The 14,839-nt window shown below is 43.1% G+C and overlaps 1 protein-coding gene across 5 annotated transcripts in view; it reads left to right on the top strand.

Moving 5' to 3' along the window:
- DNM3 (dynamin 3) overlaps nt 1-14,839 on the top strand; it is a 171,771-nt gene that overhangs the window by 147,307 nt on the left and 9,625 nt on the right. For 4 of the 5 annotated variants that reach the window (XM_056497824.1, XM_056497823.1, XM_056497822.1 and 1 more), the window contains 3 exons: nt 164-328; nt 4,353-4,579; nt 5,592-5,822. In XM_056497824.1, coding sequence (XP_056353799.1) covers nt 164-328; nt 4,353-4,579; nt 5,592-5,822 — 623 coding nt within the window. Of the gene's footprint in view, nt 1-163; nt 329-4,352; nt 4,580-5,591; nt 5,823-12,117; nt 12,196-14,839 lie in introns of all 5 variants that reach the window. The other variant, XM_056497820.1, reaches the window with a different exon arrangement.

The raw sequence follows: 14,839 nt of genomic DNA, 5'->3' as shown, positions 1-14,839 counted from the left end.
CACTGATGTTAAACAGCCAAGACATCATATTTTAACCTATGGATAGTCTTTGTATGAGTTATATTGCTGGATAACTACAGTTCAAGTCCAGGGGTTTTTCCTCCAGCATATTTCAAGTTTACTGCAATCTGAAAAGCTTTTTTTTTTTTTTTCTTCTTTGTAGACTGAAACTGAAGAGAATGGCCAAGCAGATAATTTTTCAATGGACCCCCAGCTGGAAAGACAGGTGGAGACAATTCGAAATCTTGTGGACTCCTACATGTCTATTATTAACAAATGTATCCGAGATTTGATACCGAAAACAATCATGCACCTCATGATCAATAATGTAAGTAGCAGCCACGGCTCTAAATTAGTTCAAGGTGTGTCTGTCAGATCTCTCACTCTCAAACACACCTCTGGAATACAACAGCAACAGCAGGTACTAAAGAGAAGAATAAATATCACACTCGTAGACAAAATATTCCAATATTCCACAGTGCTTGGAGGTTCTGCAGCCTTCTCAAAGGCTGGCACACTGCCTTGAGTGCTTAACCCAAAATCCTAAAGACTGAATTAATTTACATCTTAACATAAGTTATTAATTAAAGGTGAATCAAGGTGGGGTGGTTTTGTTTTGGTTTTTATTTGATGTGTTGCTTTTGATATAACAGGAAAAGGAGTTGGGAGCTCTGCAGCCTGTGAGAGCAGCAGAGCAGAGTTGTGCTTCCTCAATTTTCAATCTGCAGGCTTTTGTCACGGGTTCAGAAAGCAGTTCTTACTTTGTTTGGGTTTCTTTATATTTTCAGGTTACCATTTTCAAGGAATAAATCTGCAAGCTTTGGACACTGTTGTTTAGATAAGCAGATGTGGTTGGTTGATTTATTGTGTGTGTCTTTCTTAGATCTGAAGATTATTTGGTTAAAAATACAGCTTGGAGATAGCATTGTTTTTCCACTGCAGTGGGATCTCAGCCTTCACATCCTGGCTGAGTTCTGAATGGGCCTTGATGAAAACTAAGCTTAATATTAGTGCCACTGCTGCCATATAAATTACTAATGGGAGGCACAGCCCCTGCTAGTTGTGAGCAGCACCATTTCTGAGAGGTCATCAAACCAATCAGCCTTTACAAGTGCAATATGCTGTGAGGCAAATGTGATTAGAAGGTAGCATTTGCTTTTGACTCAGAGCCACCTCTAGCCTTCATCTGATGGATTTCATTAGCCCTGTGGAATTTATATTGCACTTAGGAGTTAGATGGTTGGACAGGAAATTTCAGTGGGATTTCCTGGTGTATTTAGTATGAGCAGAATTTTTGCACGAGAGCAAGAGATTTTTTATTCACTTCTTTGGGTTTAGGGGAGTCAGGATCGAAGTAATGCTCTAGTCATGGGTGAGTTTTTACAAAAAACCATGGGAGCAATGGAATTACCCTTTTTTTTTCTGGAAACCAGCCATGCTCCAGACTTCTTAGGTTGAATGTATGTCCTCACTGCTCTTTCCAGATCATTGCTTTGACTTAGCCTATCTCCAGTGCCTTTGGAAAGGCTGGGGTGTAGCTTTCATTTCATAAACAGCAGAACTCAGTGAGCAGTTGCTTTTGAAAGCTTACATTAAATTTTCTGCCACTCACCTCCTCATCTGGAATCGTTTAGGGGTCTCTGAAGTGTGTGCGTCCCTCTCAAGTCCATCACTGGAAGATTTTGTGTTTTCAGTCTCATCAGCTGTTGGTGACATTAATAAAGCCTGCCAGGCTGGCACACAGAAACCACACACCTAAAATATCAGCTACCTTTCAGCTGACCTCATAGTCCCAAGCTGCATTTGGGCTTCATAGTGAGCTGTGGCCTACACCTCCATCCTAGAGTTTAAATTTGTGGCAAAGAATCAAAACATTTGAAAGAACTCTGAAGAGTGACACTACAAGCATTAAAGAGTTTGTTTCTGTACACCATAGGCAGCAAAATATCATTTTGAAAACAATAGGTAAAATAGCAATTCTTAAAAATCAGAGCTATTGAAAAGAAAAAGAAGTGGTTGAATCAAGAGTCCTGAGCCCTGCCAAAAGGCTGTGCAAAGATCTGGAAAGGAGTGGAGCTGGGATGGAAGGTGGGTCCTGCTGTATTGTGTGTGTGTGCTCCTTGGAGCATTCAGAAGTCCAATCCATCCACCAGGATTAAGTGAAAACACCCTCTCTCCCCCTTAATGAACATATTCTGTATTTTCTGCTGCCCCATCATGTTGCCTCTCAAACTCTGGAAACAAATCGATCCCAAGGAATTTGTTTCCATGACAATTGCAACCTCCCAAGTTTTCCTAGAACTTCCTTTCCACTTTGTGGGCCCATAAACAAGTACTTACAATTCGAGGAAAGTATCAGATTCAAAATCAGCATATAGAAAATAATTAGAGGCTGTCCCTGAGCATATTTTGGGGCCTAAGCATAGATTATTGTATTCCAAGTGCATCCCTTGTTCTTCCCCTCGGGTGGATGTTGATTACCTTAAAAGAAAATACATTTACCACACAGAGCTGCATTGAGTTACCATTACCAATTCAAACATGCCCAAAAACAACACACATACACAAATTTGTATTTCATGGTGCCTTGGTATCCTGGATTATACTAGAGGGGTGATCTTAAGAGCAGTCAGTGTATGCTCCATAAACAGTGCTGATAGTGATCTCAGCTGAGGAGAAAAACTCCAGAGGACTTGTTACTGCCAAACTGTGGGTCAATGAATGGGTTCTGTTTGCATTTGAGGCAGTGCCATGTGTTCTCTTCCACTGCTGAGGTTCCAAGCCCACCTTACCCCACGTCAGAGTGCCAGGGCAGATTTGGGGCACTGGCATTTGGATGCTTGCTACGGTTCAGCTTTGACTGCAGGCTTGATGTCTGTGAAGGAAAATGTTTTAAAGCATTCCTGTGAGTCTGCTTTCCAGAAAGGAGCAAACATGAGTAAGCATCACTTTCCCTTCCATTTCCAAGCTGGAGAAAGTGGCTCTAGTGGAAGATCTTCCTCTGTCTAGGACAGGAGGGCAGGAGGCTGATCCAAGAAGCATCCTTAACATATCAGCCTTCCCTTTCCAGAGGAGTTCAGGGATTTACTCAAATCCTCTGCCAGTGACAGACAGGGACCTCTCAGGATAATTGTCACAGGCTGATTTTTTTCAAACAGATATTTGTGGTTTAACAATGCGTTTACAATCAGCTCTGGCCTTAATCTAATTCTAGGACTTCTTTTTTTGAAGTGATGCCATTAAAATGCTCATTTCATCGAGCAGAATGTGATGCTGTTTAACTATGATATCTGTTTTTAATGCAGAGTTTTTGGCAATCACAAGGAAAGTAGTGTACTCTGGCTCTTGATCAGTACCATCTACTGGAAAACAGCATGAAACTCATGGAAAAGTTTTGCAGGCTTTGCTAAGAATTTGTGCATCTCCTGTCATACGTGAATGGGAGCTGACAGCCAAGGCCAGGCAAGATGGTTTTGTTTCCCTGTGAGGTCTGTCCTGGCTGCCTGCTCATTGCTGGTGACCAGAAAGGGTCCCTGCTCTGGCTGACTGCTCTCACTGACTCTGTCTAAACACAAACAGTGCCTTAGTCTCACTGGCAGAGTTTAAATCCCAAAACAAGCACAAACCCATGTGCAAATAGAGCTCAGGTTTATGTAATCAGAATCCTGGGAATGTATTATCATCAGTATCTCCAGCTCAAAAAAGCTTTATAGAGCAAAGCAGCAGATGAGAAATAGATCAGAACAGCAACAAAAGTCTCCAATGCAAGGATTTAGTAGGTCAGCAGTTGGTCTATTTACCACAGTCTTATTTAGTCAGAGTACCTCTAGCTTTTTATGTCTCTTAATGTGGCCCAGGTTTCCATAACCAGGGCAGGCATAGCAGGAAATCAATATAGTAAATTAAATTACTTGGAGACTTCTCCCTTCAGTTTGTGTGGATGGGATCTTCAGAATCTGACACTGTCTACAGTAGGGTAAATTGTTGCTAAGAAAGTAATTGACAGGTATGACATAAAGCCTGAAAATTCTGATTCCTGGGGAATTTATATCTGATGGTACTGCCATTTACTTCCCAGTCAAGCCTTTAGAAATGGCCCCAAATGCCATCTGGCTCCTGGGAGCTGTTGAGAAACCTATTTGAAATGAACTGTAAGCAGAGGAGTCACCTCAGAGATGCAGAATTGTGGTAGAACTGGTGTAAGGTGGTAATTAATCTGTGATTAAATCTCCTGCTTCCATCGATCTCCCCCTGTATTTGCTCAGCGTTGCGTTTTCCATAGAGATTTTTGTTTATTTCTTTGGTGGTTTGAATTTTGTTGTTTTTTTGGTTTTTTTTGTCTGATGAAATAGGTGAAAGAATTCATCAACGCCGAGCTGCTGGCTCACCTGTATTCCTCCGAGGACCAGAACACTCTGATGGAGGAGTCGGCGGAGCAGGCGCAGCGGCGCGACGAGACCCTGCGCATGTACCAGGCGCTGAAGGAGGCGCTGGCCATCATCGGGGACATCAGCACCAGCACTGTCTCCACCCCTGCCCCCCCTCCTGTGGATGACTCCTGGCTTCAGCAGGCACGCAGGTGAGGAGCCTCCAATCCGGATTGCCACGAAATTCAGGACAGGAAGATGAGGTCGGCATCAGGAGCTCCCTCCCTGCCTGTTTTGTTGGGAAGACGCTCAAAATCAAAATGGTTTCCCATATATATGTGTTCTGTGGGTATGTTTATGTGAGCACCAGCAGGATATTTGCCTTGCAAAAGACCATCCAGTGGACTTAGCTTCTGTGATGCTTCAAATGATGCCTTAAATCTTAGCTGTTATATTTTCCAAATTCTGTACTGCATTAGTGTGTGACTCTGAACTCCATATAAAGTGTTACAAGTTCTCCTCCCAGCTCAGTCACACAAAACCATCCTTTTCCAGCCCCAGAAACAAGGACACGCTGCAGCTTCAGCCCCAAAAAGTGCAAACAGCAGAACTGAGGAGAGAATCTGGGAGGATGGGACTGCAGAACCTGGAGCTGGAATGGGACAATTAACCCCAATATGGAAATGGACCAAAACTTATAAAAGTGTGAAAACTTGTGACTTGGAGTCCATCTTGGGTCCATCTTGGGTGCAGCCACAGCTGGGCTCTTGCACTGCCCAAAGTGAATCCTTTGAAGGGCTTTTAATAATCCCTACTTTATTCCTTTAACTCTGTCTAAATTCTGTTCTAGGCAGCCTCTGTAGGCATCACAAATAGCAGCTCCTTCTGTCACCCCAGTCGTGTATCCACTTGGCTTCCTTTTGCAAGGTGTTACAATAATCCAGCATCTCAGGCTCCACGTCCTAGAAATTCCACTTAACAAAACATTATTAGGACTTGAATAATACAATCCATTATATTTACCTCTTTGCTTGTATGTTGTCAGTGGGAAACACATGAGACTTAATTGTATGTGATCCTCTGACACTGACAGCAAAGGAAAATGCCAATAAAAACCATCTGTCGTAGGTTTTTTTGTCGAAAGTAAAATAAAATACATCAAAGAAAACCCAAAACCCAAACCCCCACCTTACTGAACTTTTAAAATCTCTACTATTCCACCAGATCACCTCCTCCAAGTCCTTCAACTCCGAGGAGACCCACACTGAACACCCCCCCGAGCAGACCTTTATCTGGCCGAGGACCCGCCCCTGCCATCCCGTCTCCAGGCCCGCAGTCGGGGGCTCCGCCGGTCCCGTTCCGCCCGGGAGCGCTGCCTTTCCCCAGTGCTGAGGCCCATGGAGCACCTCCCCAGGTCCCCTCTCGGCCCAGCCGGGCTCCTCCCAGCGTGCCAAGGTAAGGAGCTGGCTCTTCTGCTGCTGGCATGGCTCTCTCCCTCTGGCATGACTCACTCTGCACCCTACAAGGGAGAAAAGGCAAAGCAAAACTGGGCGTTCTCTACACAAAGTGTTTGGTGGAACCAATTTGTGGCATGTGCTGTTGTGGAGAAAAAGTCTTGTAGCAAAGCAAAACTGGGCGTTCTCTACACAGTCAAAGGTGTTTGGTGGAATCAATTTTTGGCACATGCCCTGTTTGAAAAGATAGGAATACTTTTTCATTGAACAACATTCTAGTCGGTCAGTTGGAAGCCCCTGATTTGTTTACATTAAAAACCCCAGTTTGTGGTTGTGTTGTACCCTCACAGGGGCTCAGAGAGAGAGAGAGGTCACCTACCCCCACCAGGAGAGGGGCAGCTCCCCACTCCTGCCCTTCTGAACCCTCACCAGAGGAAGCAAGGCCTCTCCTGGGACAGAACAAGAGCTAATTCTTGTAGAAGCAGTGGAACAAACTGGTAGGAGTCTGATTCTTGTCCTGCAAAACCAGTAATTTCCAGCCAGTTGCCAACAGTCCCTAGCTGTCTGACAGAGTACATCATATGGTACCAAGCAATTAGTTAAGGAACAAGATTATCTTCAGTACATTATTTCCTTTCCTTCCCAGGGCTTTGCATTTATCAGTAGCTTTGCATATTGTATAATTTTCTGTGGCATTAACTACTCTTTTATATAAGTTATAAGAATAGAATGTCCTTAATGTTTATTTTCACAATGATGTAATACACCTAATCACTTATATATATATATATATAGTAAAACCTCTTATTCTGAGGGATTCATTAATGTTCTAAATTATGAGAGGCGTGGGCAGATAAGGCAATGTTGGAACAAAGGGGTTTCTCCATTTTTGATAAATTAACTGTTAGATTGAAAGTACTCACAGTTTGGGAAAAAAAAAAGAGCCAGCTAAATAGGAACAAAAATAAAATGTGCACATTTTCAATTTTAAAAATGGTAATTGAGAAGCTTTGGAGAATTTTCTTTTAAATAGGTGAGATCTGTCGTAGTTGTCAGTAAATTAAATTTGAGGCTCAGTGTTTCTAATATAATTACCCTTTATAATAGAAAGCATAAATAAATGAGGTATATCAAAGGAATGAAGTATTTTAATATATTTGCTATGAAAAGGGCATTGTTGCATCAATGCCCAGCCATGAAACACTCTTTCACCTCAATGGATATCCTGTAGCTCACAGCAGGGACCGATGGGGAAAAACCTGGAATTGCCATTCCAAACTTTGCACTGGTAGGGAAGAAGGCTGGGAGAGGCTGGGGCTGAGCCTGGGGCTGGCCCTGCTATTTCCTCTGAGCCATCAGAGGCCAAATCAATGAGCTGAGGTGCAGTTTTACCAGCTGTGCTGCCAGAGAGAACCATGGCTCCTGTCCCCTCGCCTGCCAACCTATGCATCTCCTTCCCCTCCCTGCTGTGGTTGTGCATGGACACTGCTTTTCCTTTCCTTTGCCAAGAGCATGTCTGATGATCATCTTTTTCATGCCTAAGTGATAGGTGGGATGGAGACCAGAAAGGAATTTTCTAGCACTCAAAAGACACGTGGGTAAGCAGCCATGGGGACGACTCAGTGTGGGAGCACCACTGGTGGCATGAACAGCAGTGGTGGATAAAGGAGGTCAGTGATTTTAAAATGCTCTAGCTGGATACAGAATTGAATGTGAGACTGCCTGACATTTTTGTGGAAAAAAATAATCTGCAATACACATCTTCTGGACTGGATCCTAGTTCTCTCTTTTAGAGCTATGAAAGCCTCAGACAGAAAAAAAATCTCAAGTGCTAAAGAATGAAGGAAGGGTTTGCCATTCTGCTGAAACTTCAGGTTTCTCCTGCTGACTAAACTGCGAGGGAGGAAATCCCAGGGAAGGGGCTGCAGGGGAAATCACCTGAGGGGGACAGTGTGGCCAGCTCCTGCCCTATTAAATGTTTCTTTTGAGCCCTGGAATTTCAGCTACGCTTGGTCTGGTTTTAATAACAGCCTTTGCAGGATCATAGGAAATTGACTCAGAAAATGGGTCTGAGATATTAAAAGGGGAAAAAAAGAGTTTTAAGGAAGAGTTCTTGTGGAAACTTGAGCTTTTTCTGTGACTTATTTTTGAACTGGGGCTCTGTGCTCTGACTGTTCCACCACCATTTTCTGCAGTGATTCCTTGAAGCGTTGGGATCTGTCTTATCTAGGGAAATAGTTCAGCTTCCTGAGAAGAGAGCAGTATTTTTAAAGTTTATCTCACTTTCTAAAGGAGCTTGCTGTTGCAGCCCCTGTCCCTGTCACGTGGAGCTGAAAAGCCTGACATGCTGAAGAAATACGAAGTTTTTGTTTTCTCCTCTTCTGCCTTAAGATAAAAATATGATTTTCCTAGTCCAGTGAGCAGATTAGCAGACATTTGGTGTGGAAAATTTGGCACTTTACCATGAGATACAGCCCCTGTCTTTGCAAACACATTTTTTTTCTTCTAGTTTATTAGCATTTAATCAAAGAAATGGTGAGCTCTTGGCATTTTCTCACTGTTCCTCCCTTGATGTAAAGGGAAAGGAAAAGAGTTAGGAGAGCAGGAAATAATTTTCTTCCCTGCTTTGCTCTGATTCTAAAGCTGGTTTGGGTTATGTGCTCTGAATATTTCTGTAAGGAAACAGAAACTATTTGCATGATACATGCCTCTTTTAATTAATCCCACTTGAGGTGGGTGGATCTCTCCCAGCAAAGCCTGTGAGTAAAGGCCCCTAGCTTTAAGGGCTTGATGCCAAAGCATATATGATTTGTGAAATATTCCCCACTGCCAGAATCTGGATTATTCCCCCTCTCTCTTAAAAGGCTTCAGTAGTATTTTGAAAGAAAATGCAGCTGTGTGCTTGCTTTGGTAAGACTGCTTTAGGCAGGCACTAGAAGCACTTCAGCTTACCTGATGTGTTGCCTGCCTGTGTGGAAAGCCTGATCTTGACCAGTTTAAGTTCTACTGTGGATGCTTGATTTTTAGCTTTTAAATACCCTGAGTGGGAATCTCAGCTTTGCCACAAGGAAAACAATTGAATTGGAAATGTTTTTTTCTCCTGGCAGCAGAGCCCATGGCATTTGTGGGGGTGAAGGAAGCTGCCCTTTTCTCCCTGAGTCCTGCCCTGCAGTGCTACTGTGGACTCCCCAAGGCTTTGGGGAGAGAATTCACGTTGTGCTGCTCACATATTGTCCCTACAATTTCCTTCCACCCACATCCAGCCAGCTGGTGGCAGCTCTGCAGCTCCCCTTTGTTATGCCACCAAGGCTAATTCCATCACCTGCTGTGTTGGTAGCTAATCTACCTTGTAAGCCATCATTACATATTTCTGCCAAACTGGCACAAAAAGGTACTTTTACTTGACAGTAATTGCAGTTAGAAATTTCCAGACAAAGTCAGTTTTAGTGCAGAAAGCATTACTGCCTGACATCTCCCAGCCCACAGGCTCCCACTCAACTCTTTGATTGCCAAATATCAACCATTCACCAAGTTATCTCCGATGGATTTTTATGGATTAGAGTTCTTTGAAAAGATTTAATGAAATGTCTAACCCTGTGCATTGAATGATAAGGAGATTCTGTGCAAAAATTGCACATGATCCTCTGAATAAAGTCTGTCATAGTGAATAGGCATATAAGGCCAGAAGGGTTATCCTGCCTGAGCCTGGCAATCTTCTTTCTCCTGAAAGTTTGACCTTGCAGCCTTAAAAGCTTACTACTTTTAAATACTATTTTTAATGGAATATAAATTGTAATCAAATAGTTGTTGCACCAAATTCTTCTGGCAGGATGAGTGAGAGCCCACCTTAGAGTGTTTGCATGCTGACTTGGATGATCTTAATCTGAACACCCAAGTAGCTCTCTGCCCTCTTTGAATGGATCTTTGGCAGAAGTTACATTCAAAAAGTATAGTCTGCAATTAGGATTGTTTCATGCAAGCAAAGAGACAAAAGTGTTACATGGATGGAATTCAAAATCCTGCTGAACCTCAGGAGAAAAGAAAGCCAAGGAATAATTTAATTCTGCATCTCATGTCTGTGATCAAAAGAATATACAGCTATATGGGCAAAGCCAGAGCCCCTCCCAGGGGGGGATCCTGCCCTTCTGTACTCAGGATGTTTCCAACTCTGCCTGTCCAAGGACCCCAAAATCACAAGACTTATGAGAATATCAGTTTTTATTTCTGTGATTCCTTCCCAGAGGGAAGACAGCCCTGTGTAATTTGTTACCAGTCTAATGTACATTTCTTGTTGAAATGCACACCCAGTAATATGTTATTTCTGCTGCTGGCTGCTTCAAGCAGCAGACTCCATTTATTTTCTCTTATCTCTTAGAAACTGCATTTTCCCCTCCTCCACTGGGTCCTTTTTCACTGTTTTCCCTTTTTTTCTCAGCCTTTCCCTCTCTGTTCCTTTCTTGACCATCCTGTTTGCTTCCTCTTTCACCTCCTTTAATTTGGTTTCCTGCCTGGTATATTTGTCTCCCTTCTCCATTTATTCCTTCTTTTCCTTCTCACCATTTGTCTTGGTTTCTTTCCAACTTCTCCCTTCCTTGCCACCTTTGTAAATCTATCACCTTGCATTTCTATCTTTTAGAGTTTTTCAGACAGTTTTTGAGCCATAGAATGCAATATTTGGCAATCTTTCTTAACAGCAGCCTGGTGGCAGTGGCTGTGGCACCCATCAGAAACACATCACACTGCCCAGTGCAAACCTGGGCTCTTCTTGCAACTTTGGTCATGGAATAGAATCAAAGAATAAAATGCAGAATCATTTGGTTTGAAAGGGACCTTTAAAGGTCATCTAGTCCAACTCCCCTGCAATGAATAGGGACAACAGAAGCACTGAAAGAAGGAGCATTCTGCATGAGGATAAGTGTTGGAGGGCTTGGCCAGAAAGGAGGTCACAGCAGGTTGTAAAAACATGTAAAATGTCACAGTACAGCAAGTCTGGCAGTTTCATTGTAATTCTGCAGTACTGATCTTATGAGAAATTTGGAATGGCATTTGCACAGAACTGATTGTTCAGCTGTCTGAGCTGTAATGCCATGAGAGATACAGGAGAGTCTTCACTTCTGCTCCAGGAGCCTCAGTGACTGCTGCCCCTAAAAGGATGGCTCACTTTTAGAATGGCAGTAGGATTTTGTTACTGCCTTCCTTTATATTCCTCTCCTCCAGATGACTGTCCTGAAGATGGAGGAAAACAAAGTTCATGGGATGCCAGACATTGCAGCTTGGGTACCACATCTGCTGCCACTGACTCTTAACTTCTCTCCCTTCATCAGCCAGAGGCAGGCTGTCCAGACCTTCAGTAGCCCAGGAATTTTCTGATGGGCAGCTCACTGTGGCAGTTGAACAAAAGTCTCTGAAGAATCACTTGTTCTGCACAGGGTTGAGATTTGATCTATCTGCATCTCAGGTAGCTGTTATCTTGTGGAGTACTGCTGCTGAGCTACTTGCTCCTGCCTTATTCAACAAAAAATTGTTTAAAAACCAAGCGACATTCCATTGGGACTGTTGCAAGTCACTTTAAAAGTTCAGCAAAGAGAATCTGGCATTTCATTACTCTTAGTGTAGACCAGGCCTATTGTGATGGGGAAGGGTAAGTAAGAGATGCAAGAGAGGGGGAAGACAGAAAAACAAGGAACCTGAAAAGCATTGAAAGAAGTGATTCTGGAGTAGAGATGATGTTGCAAGTGCAGACCTCAAACATAGCAGGAGTGGCAGCTGATGCACTGAATGAATTTCAGCAAAAAAATTGAGTTTGGTTCTGTTCCTTCTTCCTTAGCATTTTCTCTCTCAAGATACTGTCAGTAGAAGGAAGTGATTTTATTTATTATCTATATTTATTATCTATACTTGAAGAAAGAAAGTAGAGTCAAGCAATAGCAGTTCTTTAACAAAAATACAGGAAGCTGAAGATGTGTTTTGTCCCAAGAAATTATTTCCTTTCATAAGGGAGTAGTTTAATACCAGTTGCCATGAAGGCACTGCAGGATTAGAGCACTGGTGCTGAGCAGGGAATTCCTGCCTTGTCTGAAAGAGTGGATGAACAGCAGTGCATGTCTAGGCTGCCAAATGCTAGAAGAGAAAACATCTGAGAGTAAACAGAGAGAAACAGTGATGATTTGAACTTCCTGCACCTGCAGGCATCTTGAAAGGCTGTCTTGAAACTCTGCTGTCCCCCAGAGCTGTCCTGGATCAGTAGTGAATGAGGGCACTCCATGGCTCACTAACAACACTGCTAATCCCATTAGCTGGCATCATGGACAAGAAGAGGTGCAACTCCAGCTGGAGGTGACAACCAGGACATTTGGTCCCCTGCTTGCACCAAGGTAAGTAAAGAGGAGAGAGGCACCCAGGCAGAGGAAGGTCAAAGCTGAGTGGAAGGCAGAACAGAGACATGTTCAAAAGTGGGGTGCACGATTCACACTGATGGCAAGCAGTGCAGCTGCACACACAGCAGCACACAGGTCCTGAGCTGCTGTGAGAAGATTCCTGCTGATTTTGTGGCCTTTCTGCTGTCATCTTCCTTGCACAGAGCAGCATTCTGAACGTTCCCACTCAGCACTCTAAACTTTCTCTATTTCATGGCCACTTGTGACCTCTGGACCATCCTAACCCAGGGTTTCTGAAAGGTTGGGACAGTATTCCACAGATGCACTGCACACTTGCTTACTTGACATGTTCCCTGCTGAAGGGCAAACAAGAACACTCAGTTTTTAAAGAATAATAGTCTGTCTCGGTTGCTCAGTTGAATTAATTTTGTGTTTATTCAAGCTGAGCTTTTCATATGACACATTAATTCCCTGAAATGACTGATTTGGAAATGCAGTGTTCACATAAACATACAATCTATTTGTATGTGTGTGTGATGGACATTAATTTATTATGCTCATATAGAAAACATAGCTTGAGTTGTAGATAATAAATTATTCTGCTGGAACATCATATTTTGGACCACTTTGCCTCTGAAAGGAGTATCTGTATTAAGTTAAATCACACACAGTGGAACCTCACTAACCCTAGTGCTTTCAAACAGTGTAAGCCTTCAAATTAATACAGATTTATACTGCTGCAGTGTAGTGGTAGCCAGTGGAAGGACACATTCTTCCAATTCACTTTTGTTTCCTTCACTTAAAAAAAAATAGATATCTGATAAAACAGCATAATTAATAACCTTAACTGGCTTATACTGAACAAAACTATTCTTCCACTGGGAGAGCACTGTGCAGCTAGGTAATTTTTGGGCAGTTTTGGGGTTCAGCTGTAGGGACAGGCAAGGCAGTCCCTGGCAGTACAGTCTGAGCATGCCCTCTGTGCATTTGTAGAGCCTGAGTTCAGCTGGGGAACTGCTTCAGAAATACCAGCCACCCCCAAAAGCTGTGCTCTGTGCCTGGGGGCTTCCCCTCCTGACCTGCCCCACGATAGTTGCCTGTGGGCAACTCTTGCTGCAGACATTTTGTGTTTAACAAAACGACATTTTCCAGTACACAAACAAATCTCAGCAATTTTCACTCTCTTGGACCATTACTCTGGGATAAGGAGCCATCTCAGGCAGATATTCCCCAGCTCCTTTGTCCTTTCATCACCCCTCAGTGCAGTTTGTCATTTCCCCCACAGTCACCATCTCCTCCTGATCCCTGTCTGTGATTCCTGCTGTTCTCCTCCTAATACCATCATCATCCTTTTCCTGCTTTGTTATGACCTGTGTCACTAGGATCAAGTGCCTTTCCTCCTCTTGGCTTTCCCACTTCCACTCCAGATCCTTGCTCCCAAGTTGATGTTTGGGAGACTCTGCAGTGGCTGTGCTGCTCTGCTGTAGTTTAATTTAACTGAAGACTAATTAGGTCTGCAAGCCGTGCCTTGCCTCTGCTTTTCAAGCATGGTGGGTACAGTAGTTCCACTTCTGGTTTGGATTGTCCTCCAGATGCTGAGGCTGATGGAGGTCGGGAGATGCCATATAAAAGTTAGGTTGATACAAGTAAGAATAGAGGGTGTGGGTCTCTCAGGATCTTACTGAAACAGAGAAAACCAGAGAAACAGACAAAAATAAAATCAGTCAAAGCAGTATAACTTTCTCAAGGCCAAGCTACTTAGTTCTCTAAATAATGACCCAAACAGGAAACCAGATTTATTCCTCACCTGCAGTAAGTCACTGTTTACCCTCTTTGTTCTGTCACCTAAAACAAATTTACCTGCAGCCAGTCCTAAAGCTGCTTAGAGATTTGAAGTATTTTCTTGTTAAATTCTACAAAGACAATGTCACGTATCAGGGTACCCTGAGAGGGCTGGGTTATAGGGAAACCAAGATGCTGGAAAAGGGAGAGAATAATGGGCTTCTGTTCACAGCTTCAGATCTATAGGATGTATGGTAAAACCGAGTTCATGCCTTCCACCAGTGTTCTCTGGTGGTCACAAGCAAGCAAGAATGTCGAGTAGAAGTGGAAATGAAAGCCTTTTATTTCCAAGTCCTCTGGCTGTGCTGTGAGAAGCCATCTTCGAGCAGGGCCTCCCATGGTAATTACAGCCATGCTGTACTGAAAGCACATTTTGTGCACTCCCTCCGTGTGGGGAGCGATAGGGCGTCTCGAAAGGCAAGGGCTCGAAGAACTCCCATATGTTTCTGATCGAATTTTAAGTCTAGACTTGCTTTATTTAGTTTCTTTTGCTCTGCATTTGCCTAACTAAAGCTTTTAGGAGTTCTTTTAAAACTAGAAACATTGGAGGGGGGGGGGGGCATGCTGCTTAGGTTAAAAATAAATGTAAAAACTTTTCCTTTTTTAAAAAGTTTTTGCACGGGGGTAAGAGCTCCCCTCCGTTCAAAACCCCACTGAGCTCTTCAAAGGAGTCTCTGCAGCAACATCAGGGAGTTATTAAATACATACTTAGTCCACAATTTTCATTGGTAAATTCTTTATGTCTGCTTAATGTGTGCTAGTTAGAAGAACTGATTCTTTTTGCAGACTCGTTTACTCA

This window comes from Oenanthe melanoleuca, chromosome 8 (genome assembly GCF_029582105.1).
Source record: "Oenanthe melanoleuca isolate GR-GAL-2019-014 chromosome 8, OMel1.0, whole genome shotgun sequence".
Lineage (NCBI taxonomy): Eukaryota > Metazoa > Chordata > Aves > Passeriformes > Muscicapidae > Oenanthe > Oenanthe melanoleuca.
This window is presented reverse-complemented; position numbering and strand designations above follow the sequence as displayed.